The sequence below is a fragment of the Chelonoidis abingdonii genome, chromosome 5, assembly GCF_003597395.2.
Source record: "Chelonoidis abingdonii isolate Lonesome George chromosome 5, CheloAbing_2.0, whole genome shotgun sequence".
NCBI lineage: Eukaryota > Metazoa > Chordata > Testudines > Testudinidae > Chelonoidis > Chelonoidis abingdonii.
Genome location: NC_133773.1, coordinates 71,683,442 through 71,706,455, shown reverse-complemented (window position 1 = coordinate 71,706,455; position 23,014 = coordinate 71,683,442). Strand labels below are relative to the sequence as shown.

The window sequence follows — 23,014 nt, the reverse complement described above, 5'->3', positions numbered from 1 at the left end:
CGCTGTATCAATGGGAGACACTCTCCGGTCAACTTACCTTATTCTTCTTGGAGAGCTGGAGTACCGGGGTCGACCAGAGTGTGCTCTGTTGTCAATTTAGCTAAACCAGGGGTGGGCAGACTTTTTGGCCCGAGGGCCACATCTAGGTATGGAAATTGCCTAATACATGATGGGGAGCACTAGCACTCATGACAACTAGCAAAGGCCTATGAGCCTACTTAACCTATTTTGAACATAGAATTGAGTGGGACAGGGAAGTGATGAACATTAACAAGTTATTAATTGAGATAAGGACAAAAACTCAACCCAAGGCAACACTGAATAGTGTCAAACACCATTGTCATTTTCAAAACACTTTGGAAGAGTTTTACACAGATACCTCCAATAACTTTTGTGGATCCAATACAGAAAGGGCCCAATTAGTTATTGCCTTATGGTCAAATGTAGAAGTGATGTAACATGGTGTAAATGAGACCTTTTACACAGAGTATTTTGTATTTATTTTCCCCATTACTATCCCATTATTGTACTTTACACACTGCAGAGCAGAATGAAGATGTAAATTAAAGCAGGGAACGGAGGGGTCATTTTAAATTAAAGCCTTCTTCCAGCTATTTGGCATGTAAATTACATCAGTTTAGATTTTACACATTAAGAGACCAAGGAGGTTTAACACTGCCTAACTGGCACTACCGTACACATCAACTCTGTGGCTGGCTTAAGTAATTGGATATTATGTGGGTGAAGGTGTCCATAAAAAGTATCTGATATATGGAAAAACACATTACTGATTTTATATTCTCAAAGAAGAGGAGGGAAATGCAAAAAAACCCAAAAACTAAAACTGATAACCATGATAAGAATCATTCAGTTTTAAACTTTACATTCTCGTGTACAAGCTATGTGTTTCACATTAATTATTTACTGTTATTTTGGCTTGATGACACTGAGCTAATTGTCTCCAGTTTGGCAAATGTTCACATTTCAGATCGACACAAAATAAAAGCAAAGCAAGTAAAAACAAGCTCTCTGGTAATTTTGCCTCATTTGTGTTAGAACTGGGATGGGAATAATCCAAGAATATAATGTCTTTTGTTCAAAGAGTTACTAGGGCTTTTATCATTTTATCCTGAATAAAGGAAAGTTCTCATAGTTGCTGCTTTCATATTTTGTATACATTTGTGCGTTGTGTCAATTATATATTTTCAGAACTCCTTAAATTGGCAAATAAAGTGTGATAGTGCATACAAACGTTATCTAGCTTGGTTCCTGCTCTCAAATTTTTACACAGCTCTGAGACACAAATATTTATGAACTCTGAACCTACTACAAAATTTAAGGCAGGGCTTTTCAGTTAATTGCACTGGAGTTTGGACACCTAACTTTGAGGTGATTTTAAATATCTTTGCTTAAGAGAAAGCTTATACAATCAAACAGCTACATACATCTGTGTAATACCAATGTGTATAAATAGATTAAAATAATGATTCTCAAATGGACTCTCATAAGGACAGTAAGAGCAGCAATATGCCAACTTGGTCCTTTTTGGTAACCTTCTTTTTAATCTTTCAGCAGCACTGAAGCTATATAGTTCTATCAAAATGTAGGAATTTCTTTTGGCCAGAAGTAACACTCAACATCTAATGGAAGATTATCTGGTTTGATTTCTAGTGCCTTATTCTATTTGGGACCACAGCAGTAGATTTGCTATGCAGGCAGATCATAGGGGATAAAGCAGTGGATCTAACTCTTTTTCATTTGCTGGCACCAAAAAATTTTTGAATGGAGGTGCAGACTCCTTTAGAAATTTTAGACATAATCTGAAGACCCCCAGGGGTACACAGATCACAGGTTGAAAACCGCTGTTGCATAATAATGACAACCTTTCGCAGACCCCTTAGACATAGTCTGCAGACCTCAAGAGGTCCATGGACCACAGGTTGAGAACCACTGAGATAAGGGATGCACATTCCCTCAGAATTAAACAGCAATCTCTAGCTGGTTAAAGAGCAGGGTCAGTCAAGCCTCACAGAAGTTCACTCTCCATTTCTGATCATTCAGAGGGATGATGGATATATGACTGAGCCAGTGACATGTGTGCTAGAAGTTGGCTCAAAAATTTAGGAAAAGAAAGAAGGATTCTCAGAGCTATCGCCTCCTCTCATGTCCACCCTTTCAGTAGAGGGAGAAAAAAAAAAAAGATCTAGGAATGCTATAACTGTTTTTCAGACTGTTCTTATATTGCGGTGTGCATTCAACTGTTGCAAAAATCTCATATATACAGGTTTTTCCCATTTTGTTATTACTCTACCCTTCTGAGGTAAACTGTAATAAAGTAAAAGCAGCAAAGAATCCTGTGGCACCTTATAGACTAACAGACTGTTAGTCTATAAGGTGCCACAGGATTCTTTGCTGCTTTTACAGATCCAGACTAACATGGCTACCCCCTGATACTTGTAATAAAGTATAATCCCGTGCTTACAAGAGATTTAGGTTCAAAATTTGGGACTGATTTTAAAGTATTACTGTAAAATATTATTTAGAATTTCAGCAGTCAAAAAACCTCTGCATTTGCCAACAGTTACTTCAAGTGATATGATACAATCCATTTAACCCTATCCATAATGGAAGAGAACATAAAACAGTATTAGATACCATATTTAACTGTTGGCAAATGCTGAGATTTATTTTTTAAATATGTGGTTTGTTGTCACTGGAAAATCCTAGTTTCAGTTAGATTGTCAGGCTTGGAGATCAGAAATCTGATATAGTTTGCCTCTAAAGGGCTATACAGGTCTTTACTTTTTAGTGTAAGACATCCTGAGTTTACAAAGGGTGTTCTCCACAAAAGAAATTATTGTAAGTGTTTCTATTTGAAGAAAAATACTGAATATTGAGATCTCTCTTCTCCACTATTTACACAACACTCCGACTCCTGGTCTCAGCCCACTGCTGGTATTATCCACCCAACAGTGAAACCTTTAATTTGGCAACATTCTCCAACTTGATAACTATGATCTACAACACAGTAGAAACACTGTTAACCTTTGTACACAAAAGAGACAGTGTTATTAATTTTGCAGATGCTTGACTAGCCATATTTTGACCATATATGAATTCTACGTTATTTTAACAGGTATTTTTTGACATGAGTTTACTTTATTACCTTGCTTCCCTTACAGATGTGTGTTTTTAGGTATGCGCCGCACTCTTGTTTCCCTCCCCCCACACCTTGGGAAAACTGGTTCAAGTCCAGTTTGTTATTCTGAGAGGAGAAGTATGCCTTGACATTTAGATTAGTTCCCGGGAGGCAGCAAAGCCTACCATAAAACAGCATCACTTCTGACTGAGGAGGCCCTGCTTCCCCTTCAAGTCAGCCTTCTGGAAAATGTACACTGAGATATAACTGCGTGTGGCAGCATCTAGCATTATACCGGGCCTCTGGATATTAGAATTCTTCACTGCAAAAGAGTATTATACATAATAGAAAAAGAAAAGCTACATACTGGACTAATTATCTCATACTTCTCTTACAAATGCTAGTTGACTAGTCTGAGGTTGCATGTTAAATAGTCTTTTACACAGCAAGTCCACTAATTGTCAGCATCATGACCAGTTAACATAGGTTATCAGGCCCTGAAGGTCAGTATGGCACAATTAAAATCCAAATACATGCACAGCTTTCCTAAATGGCAAATATTTTCAAAAAGCCTCCCTGTGAAGATGTCTCAGGTTTCCCCTACAAGGCAGTTATTTCCCCTGGGCCCCCTTGCTCCCTCTCTGCAACTTTCTTTTCTGTGATGTACAAAAGTTATAACTCAGCTGCTTGCCAGGTAATAAGCAAGGTGTTCAACTGGTATTTAACTGTTCCTGGGACAAAAATGGAACAACGAGTACTGCTCTCTCTCAACTTTTCTTCCCCTTCCCTTCTGACAGGCATAGCCATATAAAACAGAAGGAAACAACCCAAAGCTGCCAATATATGACCCAAGCTTTCTATAAAGCACTCAGATCATCAGATGAAAGGTACTGCAAAGTATTAATTATCTTTATGGCATCAGCACATATCCACATTGCAGGAATGCACAATTACTGTTCCCTGATGTTAAAAGTTACTTTGATTTGAAGCAGTACATTTGTGTTAGTAACTAATAAACACATCTCAGTAATGGCCTTGCTGCACAAGGATCTTTAAAGCCATCTACTTGTTTTGACCTGCAGCTAGCTGAAAAAACAACGTTTTTGAGTGATTCTACTTGGTAATTACCAGCAAAACTTTAAATGTTCAACATACTGCCTTTTCCCACAGGAAACCAGACTAATGTCAATTATAAACCGATATAGGGTCAGATTGTGACACACTTATTCACTTTGAATAGTATCTTACTTAAATGCAGAGTGAGGTGCTATTTAGGGTACATAATTATCATGTGTTGGATATCCAGCCCTTAATGCTCCTTCAGTGATATGTAGGTATATAATCTTTCTTAACTGAATGTTTAAATGTTCACTATAGCTGGGTGAATTATTCCTCATTAATTTAAAAAAAAAAAGTTAAAAATCTGTATACAGAAAAGTGCTCATCTACTCATTACTCAGTTTGTCTATACATGTCAGCCTATGGATTTCTTACAAACTATTCACCATGGCTTCCATTAATTATTCCCTGTTCTTAATTAGCTAGTCATATTTTGTGATGTGGTAATATTTCAGCTGGTTAACTAGATGACTTCTATACCCACAAAGCTTCTAAGATGGCTGCATACAAATCTAATACAGAGCAGCAGGAGTTATATTCAACACTGTCTCCCCACAAAAATGTCTGTAAAAATGTGCTTATATAAATATTCACAAGAAGTCAAATACAAGAGTCTACGCATGCTGTAAAAAAAAAAAACACTTCAGAGTTTTATCTAAGAATATTTGTAATATTAGAGCAATATTTGGCCACTGTCACAGTCTGCTGCTTGTATTGGTTATCATTGACTGTTCACAGGTTTGTGAGAGGTCTGCTGTCAATTCAGTATCTGTGCCCCTTAAAAAGTAATTTTCTACATGTATGAATGGATATTACAATCAGCAATATGTCACATATGAGGTTTTATTTTATTTTAAATACCAACCCTCAGAATAGAGGGGAATTATTTGCTTTCACAGTTTTGGCACTGTGATTTAGAAGGAATGTTCTTGCTGATCAAGATTCTGGTTCATGAGTGTGAACACCCTAAATAACATAATAATATGGATAATACAATGGGTTAAAAAATGCAAGGCTACAGTTTGTTACTGTGTTGCATCCAATTTGGAACTACTGCTATGCTAGTGTGTGAAATGCTAAAGTAATTATCAGCAACCATTATATTTAAAGTCACAAGAGTTTCTATACAACCCACTTTTCACTGTTCATAACTTTTCTGAAGTGTATTTGTGGATTAAAGTTTCCATGCCTAAAATGTGTGTATTTTTTTAAAAAGAATTTCAGGCAGTTGTGCTCAGCTACTTGAGTTATCTGAAGAGAAACAAAACAAAACCCCATACTTATTCATCTTTTGAAGGCAAGTCTTTTGTGTTGAAAATGAATAAGTGAATGAACTTTGGAAGTTTTAATTTCACATATAAATAGTTTTCACTGAAGTGTTGTAGCTTTAGATTTTTAGTGTTTGCCTTCCAGAAGGCTCTTTTGTGGATTAATGGAACCAGTGGGTCTACTTGCTGCCATCTGACTTTGTCTCTCATATCTGTAAAGGCTAATAGAAGATTGCATCATATAAGCATTACGAGATGTACGTATGGGTGTCATTCAAGAAATTGTATAGATGTACTACCAATGTTTAAACCGTGTTTATCAACCCTACCTAATTACAAAGTTCTCCCAGACAAAGGAATACTGATTTACCTATCTGCCAAGATCTCTTATGTAAATTAGTCAGGATAAACCAAATACAGTGGAAGTACAGGCAAAACAAGTTAATAAGAGGACTTGTAAACATCATAGTTTCACCAAACCAAAGCACGGAGCAGCGGAGAACAAAGATCTTTTCTGGAGGTACACTTTGAAGCATATCCTTTTGAAGGTTTGTTGGACTACAGGAAAGATAAGAAGGGGTTTCTTTTCCCATCACTGAGGGAACAAAAAGGACAGCACTTCTTGCATCCATGAAAGTTGGATCCTGGCCCTGAGGGCTGGTGACACAGAGGTTGCTTTAGATGAGAAACTTACCGTAGATAAAGGTCTAAGCATAACTTTTAACAAGCCTTAGTCTTTTAGAAGTGTGGTATACTTACGTTGTATTTGTAACCATTACTGTGTTTCCACTATTCTTACTCAATAATCACTTGAATCTGTTGTTTATTAAACTTATTCTCCTTTTACTATAAAATCATCTCAGGGTATGTCTACGCAGCAAAGAAAAACCCACAGCTAGCCCTTGCCAGCCAACTCAGGCTCATGGGGCTTGGGCTGTGGGGCTGTTTCATTGCTGAGTAGACTTCTGGGCTCAGGCACAACACTAAGCTTCGGGACCCTTCCACCCCACAGAATCTTAGAACTCGGTCTCCTGACTGAGCCTGGAAGTCTACACAGCAATGAAACAGCCCCAGAGCTTGAGCTCCGTGAGCCCAAGTTGGCTGACACAGGCCAGCCACGGATTTTCCTTTGCTGCATAGACATACCCGCAGCACTATGATATTAAGAAGAGTGTGCCCTCTCAGTTGAATCAAGTAAGCTTGTGTGTACAAGGGGGCTGGACACTACAGAGGGACACTTCTGGGAAGTTCAGGAACTGAGATATACCAAATGTTAAACCTGTGAGACAAAGTAAGGGTTGGCAGAGTCCTGAGAAGCTTGTCCAAGGTGGCTAAAAGACTGGGGAACATCTATCTCTGAGTTTAGAACCAACAAGTCTCACCCACCACCTCAGAGAGAGAAAAACAATGACCTATGGTTCTGTATGCCTTAAGAAATATCACAAGACCCATGGGGATGATATTTCTTTTGCACCACTATCCATGGTACATGTAGTAGGTGAAAGGGACTAAAGGGGAACCTTTCACCTTTTTAATCTCCCCTGCACTCTTGGTGCCCAAGACGCAGGGCCGGCTCTAGTCATTTCGCTGCCCCAAGCATGGCGGCATGCCACAGGGGGTGCTCTGCCACTCGCCGGTCCCGCGGCTTTGGTGGACCTCCCACAGGCATGCCTGCGGATTCTCCACTGGAGCCGCGGGACCAGCGGAACCTCTGCAGGCACACCGGCGGGAGGTCCATCGGAGCCACCTGCCACCCTCCTGGCAACCGGCAGAGCGCCTCCCATGGCATGCTGTGGGGGCCTGAAGCCAGCCCTGCCTAGGTGGGGGTCCTTCCACGCTCCCGGTCTTCGGGGCACTTCAGTGGTGGGTCCCAGAGTGAGGGAAGGACTCGCCTCCGAATTGCCGCCGAAGACCCGGAGCGTGTAAGGACCCTCTGCCTCCGAATTGCCGCCGAGGGTGGCAAAATGCCATCCTCCCAAATCCTGGTGCGCGGTCACCTAAATGGAAGCGCCAGCTCTGCTTGCACTGGCTTGCAGGACTGGCCCCAATCTGTCCCAAAGCTACCAAGCTACCTAGTTTTAGTCTAGTTAACACTGCCCTATCAAACTAAACTGTTTATAAGAAAGAAAAACAGATTTTCCAGATGGCCTCTAAAACTAATAAAATAAACTCAATTTTCACTGCCATTTAACAATATTTCTTCTATGCTTGATCTACTATAAGTCATTGGAGTATGGATTGCTCTGCCTCCCCCAAGGTCTTGTCAGCTCTAATTGAATAAACTGAAGTTAATGTTTTCAGTCGTCAGCTATGTACATTTGCAAAGCATCCCATTTACTCAGTTTTGTAGTCCAGTTCAGGAAAGTTAACTTCCATGCTGTCATGAAAACATTTACAGAGTGCATTTCAGACATGGCAAACAGCTTTGTGTCTGTCAGCAAAGAATGTTTCAAGCATCAAGTTTCAAAGTGATAATTGTATTTACTGCATTCGTATTTATAAAGCAATGCATTGTATCCCACAAAAGTATGTGCTGTCTAAATAAGGTTATTAAATTGCTGTAATTATCCCTAACACTCTTAAACAATCCAAGATGTGGTATTGCCTTAAGGCAAGTAAGCAAACATGTCAAAAAACACTAACATAACTATTTAGAAATTATTTGGAATTGCATTACATACTGGTTGAACACTGATAAGCAATGACTGCAATGAAGCCAAATATATTGATTCCAAATGCTGTTCTTTATTGAAAGCATCACTCCCCCACTCATCCCCATGTTTTCAGCACTGATAAGATCCTCTACTTCCAATATGCTTTTCCCTTGCACCTCTGCAAGCTACACAATATTCCATTTCACATAAGGCTTCTGATTGACAGTACTGATCTGACAAAAAACAAAAAACAAACAAACAAATGAAAAAACCTCCAACAAATTAGCATAGGATGGTCAGATTACTAGCATATTTCCTTTTTACCAAAACCTTTGACAAGAGGTGGCTAAGGTCAAAAGCTTGTAGGGGGCTAGAAAAAACAAGAGACCATGTTTTGAATTTACACAAGCATGCACTCAAATAAATACTAAGTGACACAAAGAGCTGAGTCTTGGTTCTATTTTTACAGTGTAGTTTGTTGTTAATAATCTGATTTTAAAACTGCAGTCTTGTAGTAGAGAATCTCTATTTCAACTAATGTGCAACATGGATGTAATTAGTTCAGCGAAAGTCTGCTGAAGACTTGAGTGAATACATTCTCATCTGAGAAAGTTTGCCTATGCTCTCAGCCAAGCACAACACATACATAACCACTTTATAAAGATACTTTTAAAACACCCCCCCCCCCATTATTGTACAAAGAGAGAGAACCATTTTCTTCACATTCCATTCAGGAATAGCCTTTAAGAATTAGAGTGGCTATGAATACACTTCACATCAAGCCCAGAATATTCAAAATACAACTGTACTTGATAACACTATTGTCTATTCTTTGGCTTTCTTTTGTAAATAGTAATCAAGATGCTATTTATCTGGGTGTGTTAGTCAGCAATTTTAGATCTGCATTTGGTAACAGAGGCAGACAAAAAGGGGTAACTGTTAAAGAAGTGGATCAAGTCATCTTTAGAATATTCATGATGTAATTAGAAATACATCAGGACAAAAATGTGTATTCACAAATAGCTGCTGAACAATAAACTGACTGAGCTGGGATTCCTGCCTAAATCCAATTTAAGACAGCAGTCCTAGTTTTTTTTATTATTATTTATTAAAACAATTCCCCCATTATCTTGATATTGCCTCTCATAACTTCCATCTTTATGCATCTAACTTTTTTTTATTTATGGTGTGATATTTCATGGTAGAACACAAGTTTCTGATTTTTTTAAAAGGTCGTTCAGTGAAGGGTGCAAGACAGACAGTCTGCCTGAGGACAGAACTCCTTTTAGTACACAGAAAAAATAACGGACAGCAGAAATGCATCATCTGTCAAACAACCCTCACACATATACCAGAGAGACAAGAAATGGGTGAAATTAGTAGTTTAAGAGTTACTCAGCATCCCTGCCTCTTCTGTCCTTGGAGTCTTTGTACACACTAGCTTGTTTCTAGGTCCCTGAACAGCCATTGTTAACAAACTAATCCACATTTGAATCAGTGACTGGTGTCCAAAGTTACACAGGATAAAATATCCTATTATCAACACCTAGTCCCTGTGAAAGGTCATTTCTCAATGACACTGTAGGGGCCTGACTCTCCTCCCAACAGTTTATCACTAATGTTACTATTTGTATAAATTTGACCACAAAGTGTGTGTGTGGGGGGGGGGGGGGCGGAAATAAGACATTTACCTCGAATAACAATGGATATTCACACACTGCATCGGTTCCCAGGCACTTATGTACAAATAGTATCAGCAGAAAATCACAGCTGATGCCCATTCAACACCCTCTTTGTTCTTAAAAGGAAAGACATCTTCCTAACAAGTTAAAGAAAACTACTGCTCTATCCTTCAGCCAAGCAGAGGGGAGCCTGATCTAAACCATCCTGGCCACAAAGGAATGCTGCCTCCATAGCATATTCTTCCCAATTCTACATAATCCCTACTGTGAGTGTTCAACACACAAGCTAGGTGGGGGGAGATCTCTGCCAAATCTCTCATCCACCCTAAAATCCACAGGGCATATCAGCACAAATTACTGCAGTCAGAATTTGCATAGTTTACCCATTGGCATCACAGAAAATCCTCCACTCCAAAAGGAGCTCTGCAGGCAGAGTTGGCTAGGAAAATTCATTTGCCCAATCACAGCATGCTTTCCAATAATAAAAAAGCAGGAGACGTGATAAAATAATCACATCAATCACTGAGAGTGCTTTTTCAATACATATTAACTTTCCTGTTGCAGCCCAAAGGTGCTCAGAATTTCTGTAAGAGGTGCTCCCTGAGCATTCAGACATAGAAATACATTATCCCAAATGAGGGGTGAAGTAGGAAGAGAGATTTCAGAAGGGAAAAAGAGAACGGCAATACAGGCCAAAGAACAGGAAAAAAGAGGACAACATAACTGGGGGAGACATTGAAATAGGAAAGGGATACTACTCTGATTTCTAAAATTTAACAAAGAGAATTCAACAAAGAGAAAGCAACAAAGGAAAGAAGAATATAAATCAAAGGCAAAACAACAAAAAATGCCAAATGATTATGAAAGGTTAAGAAAGCAAATTAGGAAAAAATGAAAAGAAGTGATGTAACATCCAGAGAAATCCTTCCTTGGGCAGGGATATTATTTCCTTACATTTACATATAAGGAAAAACAGCCATAACAGTCTACTGTTAATAAACAGATTTGAAACAAATTTTGGCTTCTTGTAGTGGGCATATTGGTAGGTTAAAAATAGCTATGATAGTTTCTCCCTCTGTAGTTAGGCTCATAGCAACACACACAAAAGTTCATGTATTATTTATTATTTTAGTAGCACCATTCATAGGGTAGGTGCAGTACTCACCTGTAAGATGACAATGCCCCTACTCCAAAAGAACTTAAATCTGAGGAATACTTTGCTACTGCAGCAATTTAACAAAAGACAGAACTTGTGGGAGATAATGAAAGAATACAAGTTAGATAACTAGTCCTCTATTTAAACACCCTTCCACTCCTTAGGGCTTTAGCACTATAATATAATAAGTAGAAAAATATTTACATACTTTAGACACCACATACACTATACCAACAGGTTCTAGGAAAACAGGGGAGTATTAAGGTTAATTTTAGCAGAAAAGTTGTTTCTTAAAAAAAGAAAAAAAATCTGAGAAAGTCTATGGTAGTTGTTACAGCAATAGTAAGATACATATTTGTAGGAAATGTATATATGAAAAAAAAACTTTGCTACAATTTCAGCATCAGTAACAAACTTTCTGGGGTTTTAAAGGCTTTATAGCCAGCATGAGCTTTTAAAACAAATATTTCTCATTATAAGCTTTAATGCTAGAATAAAGCAGCAATTCTATGTCTAATGAGTTTAGGTTATTATTGTCTTGTCTAGCCTCTTCTGAAAATTGGTGTGACAATCATTAATGTTAATCATAAAAATCCAGTTTTTAATTTGAGAACAAGTTATTCTTGATTATGAAAACAGGTTATAGAATACAAGATAATGGTTATGGGCATGGTATTGAACCGAAGTCTTTTCCACAAAAGCACTTCCTACTGATATTCCTATAGCATTCATTATTTCTTTATATTTTTTATAAAAGACTTCTCTAACCATTGAAACAAACACCTACTATTGTTAATTGGGTTGGTGATAATCTTGCTGGTTGTAAAACTCTATAGGTATCACTCATTCTCCAAAAAGAGAATTCTCCGATTCACTCTTCCCATGAACATCCATAATTCCTAAGAAGTAGCAATACTGGATTGGGAAATAAGGGAAGGGGACAAGTTAAAAGGATGAAACTAGTAGGTAAATTAGAACTATTCACTATGAAGGTTTTTGTCAAATAAGGGCCTGATCTCCAAACATTCACACATATGCATAAAGTTGAACTCATATGTAACTGATCAGGGCTTAAAGCAGCACTTGTGAAGAGGAAGAGGAATTCTTTGAGGTAACTAGTTTAGAGATAGGATTCTCAGCAAACGATGCATATTGATTGGGAGGATCAGAACTTCAGGTTCCTGCGAGGCTGTTTGTATTTTGGAGAGATTGCAATTTGTCTACTTACTAGGCAATTAAGGCCCTGATTCTGCACTGCCTTACACTGTATGAGATCACTCACAGCTGTGCACAGTGCTGCTAAATGCTACCCAATCTGAGTGTCAATGTTTTGCATTCATTCTACACAACTATCACAGACTACAGAAGGTGTAAGGCAGAGTAGAATTAAGTGCCTCATTTTAGAAGATTGAATGTGGGGTTAGAATTGTAATGTAGTCTTAGGTTTTAAACTTATCAGAGGCCTTGGAATAATTGGGATATGGTAGGGAAGGGGAATCAAGCTAGTGCAGGGTCCTCAGGTGCTTTGAAAACATAAAGTGCACTATAAGTGCAGGTTTATACTGTATTTGCTTTATCTGCTATTGAAAACAGACTCTGAGCATATTTTTACATGTTAATTTTGCTTGCTCACATTTAAATGTCATTAGTGTCTGCTAGTAGGGCTGTTCCTAGAGGTCTGTAGGGCCTGGGACAAATCAGCCCCTGCTGGCTTGGAAGCCCCACTCTGCATCAGCAGCTGGGTTGGTGGGACAGACCCTAGCCACGTGGGGAGGCAACTGGGACCTTGGGTGCAGAGCTGGCAGCCAGGAGATCGGGGTGTTGCAGCGCTCCCCGCACTCCTAATTCTCATGCCTATGTCTTCTGGGACTGACCCAACAGCCAATTGCACTGGCCTGTGGGGTCCCCACAAAGTCCAGGCCTGGAGCAGTTGCCCTGATTCACTCTACTCAAGGGATGGCTCTGTCTGCTGGATCAGGTTAGAGTCCAGGTACGTAGTAGTCATGAAGGGAAGTAGCTTGTAGTGAGCAAAAGAGGCATGTTGTTTACATGTACATATGGGATGTGCATAATACAAAATAGGCTTCTAAATATATTTTTATGCACCTAAATAGGCAGACTGATTTCAAAGCTCCTGAGCACCCAGCAGCTACTTTTGAAGTCCAGGGGAGCTGATAGATATTCAGCACCTTTTAAAACTACAAACAGTAATTTGTTTATGTACCTAAAGCCCTAATCCTGAAATGAACTGTGCTTGAATCTGTTCCTGCACCCAAGTGAGCCCCATTGTCTGAGCTATGCCAGCTTCATTGTAGGATTATGGCCTGAATGTGGATTTAGGAGCCTAACTTTAGGTACTTATTTTTGCAAATCTTGGCGAACCAATTTTAAATCTTGTATTAAGTCATTCACTTGTTTGATTATTCACATTGCTAAAGACATAGGATTCTAAAATAGTGCAATATCATATTACTATAACTGGTTCATATGAGCAAGACAGTAAGTCCAATGGTTCACACTTTGGTTCTGCTTTTCCAGTTTTAAGCCAAAAGGCAAGGTGTTTAAAGTGAGAGGGACATCTATTTGATTTCAGAGCAAATTTTAATTTTCTAAAGGATAGTGTTCATAAGGTAAAAGATATTTAAATACAATACAAGGTTGATACAGTCCTTAAAATGGAATATAAGATGCGTTCTCCTTGCTTTTTTAGCTTATAGAATAAGTATTCATTTTGGAACAAATTTTATTATATTCAAGCACATTTTGGACATATTGTTTGTACATATGGCTACTCATATTTCATACTCAATATGCTACATTTCTGCATATTCAGACTACTAAAATTCAGAAGACTTATCTATTGGCACAGTACTTAAAAATAACCCAAAACCTCTTTGCTTTGTAGCTGCAGATCATGCTGGTTTCAGTAATATCCTACAGCCATACTACCTTTGCCTGTGATCTCACTGGCTCTTACAAGAAAAGTGGTAGATCAAGACAGGATCCAAGCCATGGTTTGGGTTCTTGGACCCAAAGTTTGGATCAAAGAATCCATGGTGGGGGCAGGGTCAGTTCCAGAGAATGATGGGGTCCACTACAGAAACTAGGGAGCCTGAAGTAATATCGGCAGAGTAAGAGGTCAGGAGTGTCAGGTGCACCTTGGTTTGTTGTGGCTGGCCCTTTGGTTTGCTAGAGGCCATTTGGCTGAATTGGACCTAGACCCCATTCAGGGCTGGTGCAACCCATTAGGTGACCTAGGCAGTAGCCTAGGGTGCTAGCATTTGAGGGGTGGCATTTTGGGTCCTTCGGTAGTGACCGCGGTGGCCGGATCTTCGGCTGCCCCGGTCGTCGTTGGCATTTAGGTGGAGGGAGCTGGGGCAGGGGGGTGCGGGGAGGGCTGCCTGCAGCAAGTAAGAGGGGGTGCGGCACTCAGTGGAACCACTCCCTGCCCCAGCTCACTTCTGCTCCGCCTCCTCCCCTGAGCATGCTGCTCCGCTTTGCTTCTCTTTCCTCCTAGGCTTGCGGCACCAAACAGCTGATTGGCACTGCAAGCCTGGGAGGCAGGAGAAGTGGAGCTGTGATGGCATGCTGGGGGAGGAGGCCGAGCAGAGGCGAACTGGGGCGGGAAGCTGCCGCATGGCTCCCTGGGCTAGGGGGAGCTGCTGCAAGGGGGGCACCTCAGGGTGGGGGCGGGGAGATGCTGTGGGGTTTGCACCTCAGGGTTGGGGGAGGGCGGAGAGCTGCCACAGGGCTCGGGGGAGGGGCACAAGGTGGAAGTTTCATCTAGAGCGTGAAACATCCTTGCACCTGCCCTGGCCCCATTCATGCTTAATTCTCCACCAGGTAACCAGTGTCAGGCCTGGTCAGTACTTGGAGGAAAGGGTGTTTAAGGAAGTGATAATAGTAACTTAGTAGGTGGATCTGTTCTTTCACAGCCATTAATGTACAGTAGAAACTGAGTTACGGACACTTGGGAATGGAGGTTGTCTGTAACCAGGGCTGGCTCCAGGCACCAGCTCAGCAAGCAGGTGCTTGGGGCAGCCAACGGAGAGGGGCGACACTTCCAGCTCTTTGACAGCAAGTCCCTTTCGAAGCGAAGGACCGAATTGCCACCGAGGAATGAAGCAGCAGCAGTAGACTTGCTGCAGATCACAACTGCGACTTTTTTTGCACGCACTGCCTGGGGCAGCAAAAACCCTGGAGCCGGCCCTGTCTGTAACTCTGAAGTGTCAATAATTCCAAACAAGATGTTACTGACTTCAGCTGTGTGTGTGTCAGAGCTCTGGGCAGTGGGGTCACAGTGGGAGGTCATGGCTTCTGACCCTCAGGAGCATCGAGGCTTTAGATTCTCGACTTCAGGGGGCTGAAACCAGCGCTCACCTCATAGCTAAAGCCCTGAGCCCCAGTGCCCCCCATGAGGCTGAAATGAAGAGCTGAGCTGTGGGGCTGAAGTCCTGAGCTCTTGCACTCCCCGCAGATCTAAAGCCCTAAACCCTGAGGCTCTGAGCAGGGGGTCAGAACTTCTGATCCTCTGGAGCCACATCACCCTGCGGATGCAGCCCTAACCCCTATCCCCCCAGCTGAAGCCCTGAGGCAGTAAAGTATTTGCTTTTTGTGTGTGTCTGCGCTGCTGCCTGATTACTTCCAGATCCAGAGGGTGTCCAGTTGACCAGTAAGCCTGGAATACTGGTGTTCGTATCTTTGGGATTCTACTTCTTCAGCATGGTTTCAGGCTAGTGGTTCTCAAACTATGGGGATTTTCCCTGGGTGGAGGGGCAGGGAGGGATCATCATGCTAACAGACACACCTCCAACCCCATTCAGCCCCCAGTCCTGCTCTGCCTCCAGATCCAGTTCTGCCCCCAGACCAGTTCCGACCTCAGCTGCAGCTCCACTCCAATCCCAGCCTGGATCTGCTCTCATTCCCTCTCCACCCCAAACCAGCTCTGCCCGTAGCCCCAGCTTCACCTCCATCCCCAATTCTGCCCTCAGCTCTGCCTTCAGCCCAAGTTCCCTCACTGAGGAAGGCTTGGCTGTGCAGTAATGGGGCAGGCAGGGAGGCATAGACAGATTCTGTTACTGATAAGCGGGGAATGCAACTGAAAAAGTTTGAGCACCACTGTTTTAGGGGATATTATACTACTATTGGTGTTGCTGCCTTTCAGATGAGATACAAAACCAAGATTCCGAATACTCTTAGTCACTAAAGATTGATAGCACTTACCATAAAAATATTGCTGTTTGGCCTTGGTGTTATGGTCAAATTTCAGTTTAGTGGGCATCTTTAGTTTCATGCAGTTGGCATGCTTACTTTCTGTGTATATGAAAGTTTTCACTGGTTCTACCATTATTCCCCCTAATATTCAAGATTTTGGAAAAAAGGGTGTCCAAAGTGAGGCTTCCCCAATCCATAGATTTAGGTCTCAAATAAGTGGCCTGGTTATCTAAGGTAGCACATACCTAAAAATTCCCTTTGAATGTAATCAGCAGGATCTCCTGGATGTGTAGCACATCAGAAAATCAGGCCACTTATTTAGGTGCTTAAATATGGATTGGGAAGACTAACTTCAGGCATCCATTTATGAAAATATGGGCCTATATACATAGGTGCAGAAATATCTCTGAAAATGGTAGAAACATTTTAAGTTCAGCTGTTGCACATTGTGCCTTCTCTGATTTACTTCTGCAGTTTCATCTGGATTCATTATTTTTTCCTTCCTGTGTTGAACTACTGTGTGATGTTGTTATGGGCCATTACACTGTTCCATCCTGAAGACGGCTGCTTTTCAGTGCTGGAGGGAGGAAGAATGGAGGTGAAGTAATTCTTACGTGCACAATGTACAGTTCTTTAGAGGCCTTCCTAATGAACCAGGCTATGCTAATGTTAGATAGTCTTATAGTAGTTCTCTGTGATTTCTCTTAGAATAGAGACTTAAAATGCAACTTGTGATTTGTTTTAATAAATAAAACACCTGGACAAGACATAGAGATGGACTCTGGGTCTAGGTCCAAACTTCTACAAATTCTGAGAGGGTTCAAATTTTTGCTGTCGCCTGTGTCTAACAACAAATTCTTAATAACTGACTGGATAATAGTACCACTTTCACAGTTCACCCTGAAATGTGTTTTTAACTAAATAAATATATTGAAACTGCTTTATACTGCCCCCTGGTGTTATTCACTAAAGAAAAATACAATTGTCAAAATTCTCATTGCCTGACTTGTGATAGTGACCTCTTCAGTAAAGTGGATAAGATTACAATAAGCCCCAGTGACAAATTTTATCGGCATTGAAAATAATTTGTTATTGCACGGTGGGGCATATTTTCCAAATCTTCCCCAATCTCTAAAATCACTATTCCATTCACATTAAAGGAAAAAGCCACTTTTTCTATGGGGTTCACACAAGGGAGCATGATTTGGTTTTTCATAAGCACCTCACACACCCTAGTCCAGGAACCATGCTAACAAATTTTTTTTCTTTTTTTAAATCTCTTCTATTGTCCCTGAATGAAGAGTAACAAAGAGATACCACCAATCAAAGATATAATCACATAAAAGAACAATTGAGGATAGACCAGATTGTAAGTTAATGAGTACTGCAATATTAAGGGAATTTAAAAAAAAAAAAAAAGGCATGTCAGTTAAAGTGAAGAACTTGTAGCTTCTTTGCACACACCACTGACTGGATGAATTTAATAGCAATGCAAAAATACTATGAAAGCATCTAAGGTTTTTTGCACACATCTTTTTCCATGGCTGTGGGTTTTTCATGGATGACTCCACAGCTGTGGGTCTGAGTAACTATAAGACTGAAACCTCTTTATTCTGCTAGACAAAATAATAGCAATGAGATACTGTAATGTTGATACAATGATGTATCTTCGCTTTCATAATATTGCATCCTCACTGAGGACTTATATCTCACACAGCATTTCACTTTTAGGTCACTGGTTTGATTCCAGTTCTGCTTAGCAGTTATCTAAAGTTATTATCAACTGATGATTATATGCATTTAGTACACTTAGTATATTTCACCATTTTTAGACATGTTACTGGTATGAGAAAGATTCCATATACATATTACAGGTTATAATCTTTGGATAGGTACCCATAGCATAGGGTAGGTGTCCTAACATATACTTTATAATTCTGAAATGTTAAATTAACAGGCATATTAGGCTAGAACTGGTTTAAAAAAAAAAGTCAACCCAGTAGAAATTTTGAGTATCTGTATGACTTGTTTCACTCTAGTACATTAATGTAGTATACAACTTGACTATCGGTGCTTTCTAATCAAGCTAAAATAAATCAGTTAAAGATTAAGCTTGTTTTCTGTTGTCAAACATTTTCACATTCCCTTCCTTATTAAGGTCTGCTATTTTTAGACTATTCATTCTCACTTGCTTTTCAATTTAAGGAAGTACAGCTGCTTTGAAATACTTTAATGAATAATTGTATTAAAATCATGTCAAAAACATGTCGCTTTACAAAATAATTGCTTTGATCCGTCAGTTTCTTTTCTTGTTTAAAGATGCTTAAGAAAACATCTGATTTAAGACAAAATATTGGCTGACACATTTCCAATAAATGCCCAGGTCTGCAAGTTGCAATAGCCCTCAACTTCCATTGGCTTCAAAAGGATTTGAAACCTCTCAGCACCTTTCAGATTTTGCTCAGTTCCCTTAGTGGTGTTTATAGCTTTTAGAAATGTAAAATTTAGAACTTTCACAATGGCTAACAAGTATGATTTAACAATTAAGAAGATTGTGAAAATTGTTATTACGCTAGATATTTCAGTATGCCCATCAAGCATAACAATAAGGTTCAAAATTCCAATGACCTATTTGAGGAAATGTTTTGATAAAGGGACCATCTTGATATCTTCTGCGAATGTCTCAATCTGAAAGACTTCTGTCTGGAGGTGACAAAATTATTAGAAAATATTTTTTCAGGTTATTTATCCAATGTTCTAACTAATTGAGAGAAATGCAATATATACACTTATTTACAGTCTTCGTGACTGCAGCATTTAAGGACCAGATTGTGAATCCCTTTACTCACATTGGTGAGACACTAGTCTCGTAAGTAGTCCCCTTGAAGCCAATTTTGGGCCTGGTTCTGCCACCCTTACTTGAACTGAGTAGTACCTGTAGTAAGATGAAGCCCTGAGACATAAACCCTTGGTATCAGAGGCCCGGGATGAGGCCTGAGGCCTGAATGGAAGTAATGGTCAAGACTTTGCTAACATAAAGAAAAGTTATGCTGTGAGCCAGAGGCAGGCCCTGCTCACAGATGTTGGCAAGAAGGCTGCTAAAAACACATATAAGCACTAATAAGATGAACGTGTGCCAGGATGGCACCAGAACAGCCCAGTATGAACACATCCCACAGAGATAACAAGGAACAGGCTGACCCATCCTAAAGACAGGGTCAAAAGGACAATACGATGGATAGACTTATTTGTTCAAACCAACCTCTACCAGGAGAGAGGCAGCACCCTAATGCATAGAGGGTCTGTACCTCAAAGTGTCAGGAGTGATGTGTAACCTGTTTGTTCCTGTGTATAAGAATGCAACCCTAAGTGGACATCTTTGTCAGGCCTAAGGGGTAGTGGCACATCCCGCCACTGACCGAGCCAGTCCATTGTCAGGCAGCACATATGTACTAGCAGAACTGTAGACATCTGATCCTGGGAGCTAGAGACTGTGTTTTGTTTGACAATAAACCTGGCTGGGTGCCTTCGGACCTTATTAGAGTCTGTGGTCACTGGGTGGTTTGCTTGAGATCTGCTATGCCAGCTATCTGCACAGAGCTGGGCCAGAACACAGGGAGAACACACATACACGCAGCCGACTGTTATCATTGAACAGAGCAGAGCACCACACCAGTGATGTCTGACGACAATACCTTACTCTGCAAGTAGAAATCAATGGAAATATTTGCGGAGTAAGGAACCACCAAGATAATGGTGGTAAAATCTGTCACTTCATGAATATATTAGTAAAACCACTTGGCTGTCAGCATACACTGTTAGAATTTTCTTGTACATTACCCTTGAGCAGGTCCATGGTGATACTCTTCCAGAAAAGTAAAATTAGAAATTATCAGCCATTGTCTTTGACCATTTTAAACTGCTATACACCCACCTGACATGAGGTGTTGGGTTTCCAGCAACTCTGCACTCCAGCAGCACCTTGCTTCCTTCAGCCACTTCCTGGCTCCGGAGTTTCCGAGTAAATCGAGGAGCTGAAGACTGATAGCTACCTGGATTGGTGAGCTCATGGTGGAAGGCAGTTTCATTTTCTTGAGTGACATTCTTCTTGTCAGGGAAGAGCTCTCCATTGTGGTGAGTCTCAGGTAACCTTGCCTCAGGTTTGATTTCTGGACATGCTTTGCCAGAGCTCTGATTCACTGAGGCATTTATTGTGGCTGACTGTTTCTTTTTAGGAGATAGGTATCCACTGTCAGGAGAAGAGGAGTCCCCACTGGGACTCCTGCCTCTTGCCTTTGCTGCTTCTCTAAATATGGAAGAAAGTTCTTCAATGAACATCACAGCCTTGTCACACAGCTTGTTCCTGAAAGGAGCATCTCCCTGGGACATTGATTTGGATTTTGGGCTTGTCTTTTGCATATTTGGACTACATCTCTCTGCATTTCTTAGACTCCGAATAAAGCTGGGGCTAGTCATTAGCGAGGGCGAGATGCTGCCTTGCCTCCCAGGGACAGTGCAAATGCTGCTTGCTGCCTGAGAGGATGTGGGTGGTTGCTCTTTTTGTTGCTCTGGGAGAGTTTGAGCTGTGCTGAATAGTGAATTTGGGCTGCTCTCCTGAAGCCTCCCCAAAACTTCTTGTTCATGGACTTTGGTCTTCCTAGAAGAAGCATATTCTGATGAGTTTGGAGAAGTGTTGAAATTATGAGTGAAATCCTGCTCTACATTCTGATTCTCCTTCACTGAATTAGCAATAGCTTCTCTGGCAAGGTCAAGGCTTTTACTTATCTCCTCCTTGCTAAGAAATGCAGATAGCTCATTTGAAACCTCTCCATCCTGTATGCCTGATAGGGAATCATAAAAAAAGTCATGAAAGGAGAAAGCCTCTGACATGTTTTCAGAGTAATCCTCGTGGGCTCTTTTCTCTGCTGAGTAAGCCTCCTTCAGCATTAAGGGTAGAGACATGACCTGCTCATGCCTTCTGTCTTGCATGCTGGAAGAAAATGCACATAAATTTCTATAAGCAGTATGACAATAAAACAAACACTTTATATGCTTGTGTCATATAACCGTAGATTCATTATTTATAAATGACAGGATACAAAAGCAAGTGGGGAAAAAGTCAAATCCTAACGATATAAGAATTATTTGTAGCATGATCATTCACTTTCAGTTAGAATAGGACTGACTGAAACAGAGCAAGAGCAGGGTAGTTACAAAGTTAGTGTTTTAGGAGTGGGTCCTCTACATGCAGTCCTCCTATGAATTTGTAAGGGTTTTGTTTGTTTTTTCTCCTGCATGTTGGCTAGCACAAGCTCTCATCTCCTCCAAATGATTTTCAGCAATTTATTGGTTCCTATTAATCTTACTCATTCTCTTATTATATGTTTAGGTTCATGATCATTTCCATGATGTACCTGCATTTCTTTCCCCACAAAATTGCCCTCAAAATCATAACATATTGCAACATTAAATCACAATAACAGAACATTGAAGTGATTTAAGCAAATTATTAGTATTATTATTACTATTATTTAGAATCTGAATGAGTAGGAGTCCCTAGAATTCCCTTGATTAGAATTGCCATGCTTTCTCCTGGTTAATAATATAAAATTATTATTAATTGTTATTTATGATCTTCTTCTGGTTGTTAATATTTCATTTCCTTCACTGCTGTTGGAACATGTATGTTCCTTGGTCAGGGGTGTCTCTATGTATTTTGCCACCCCAAGCACGGCAGTCAGGTGGCTTTCGGCGGTGCGCCTGCGGGAGGTCCACTGGTAATGCAGATTTGGTGGCATGCCTGCGGGAGGCCTGCTGGTCCTGTGCCTTCGGCGTTCCCGTTGCCAAATTGCTGCCAAAACCGTGGGACTGGCGGATTTCCCACAGGCATGCCGCCGAAGGCAGCCTGACTGCCACCCTCACGGCTTGCCACCCCAGGCACGTGCTTGCTGCGCTGGTGCCTGGAGCCGCCCCATTCTTGGTAGCATTATTATATACAGTGATCATTTAAATTAATAGAACATCAGACTACCATGAACTATAGATACAGTAAAGCAATATTGAAGGGAGTGTGATTCATGCATATATCTTGCAAGTCACTTTGCACCAAGCAGCTTCTGTACAAAGATAAAATTGTCTATAACCCACCTCAGTTTTTCTACAGCATTTTTAAGCATCTCATTCCTTGCTTGTTCTGTGGGGGCAGAATAAAACCCGTTCCCCAAATGGAATGATATGCAAGAAATTCCATGAGTTGAAGCTTGTTTGGTTTCCTGGATGCGACTTCAGTGACAACTTGGCTCCAAGAATGATAACTGCTTCTGCTGAATATTAATTCAGCTGAACAACAGTGATTTAAATATTGCTGATTGTCATGACCGTATATATACATTTTTATATATATACACACACACACTCATTTCCTTGGGAGTTTAATTTCTTAAAACTAGATTGTTTAAAACTTTGCATGTTCACAGTATGCCCTATTCCATTTCTTCAGTGCTAGCTGGCTTGATAGTCATGAGATGCACTCAGATATATTTACACTGGCTCATGCGCACTCCGATTACTTCTAGTTACTTCACTGAGGCTTACCCAGCAGATAATCATTAGCTGATTGACTGAATTCTTGGACTAGTATATGCCTCTCTTCATCTCTCTTTTTTTTGTGTGTGTGCTCTGCCAGTGGATTACAACCAAGGACGCACAAGGGAAGTACAGGGAAGCCAAAGAGTTTGTTTTATGGTTCAACATTTGAAGCATAGTTTTATAGAGGAGGTTAA

General features: G+C 40.5%; 1 protein-coding gene across 3 annotated transcripts in view; it reads right to left on the bottom strand.

The window, feature by feature from the left end:
• The window catches only part of PALLD (palladin, cytoskeletal associated protein), a 345,921-nt gene that overhangs the window by 321,718 nt on the left and 1,189 nt on the right, over nt 1–23,014 (bottom strand). For all 3 annotated transcript variants that reach the window (XM_075066366.1, XM_075066363.1, XM_075066362.1), the window contains exon 2: nt 20,167–21,222. In XM_075066366.1, coding sequence (XP_074922467.1) covers nt 20,167–21,221 — 1,055 coding nt within the window. In that variant the 5' untranslated portion in view covers nt 21,222. The remainder of the gene's footprint in view (nt 1–20,166; nt 21,223–23,014) is intronic.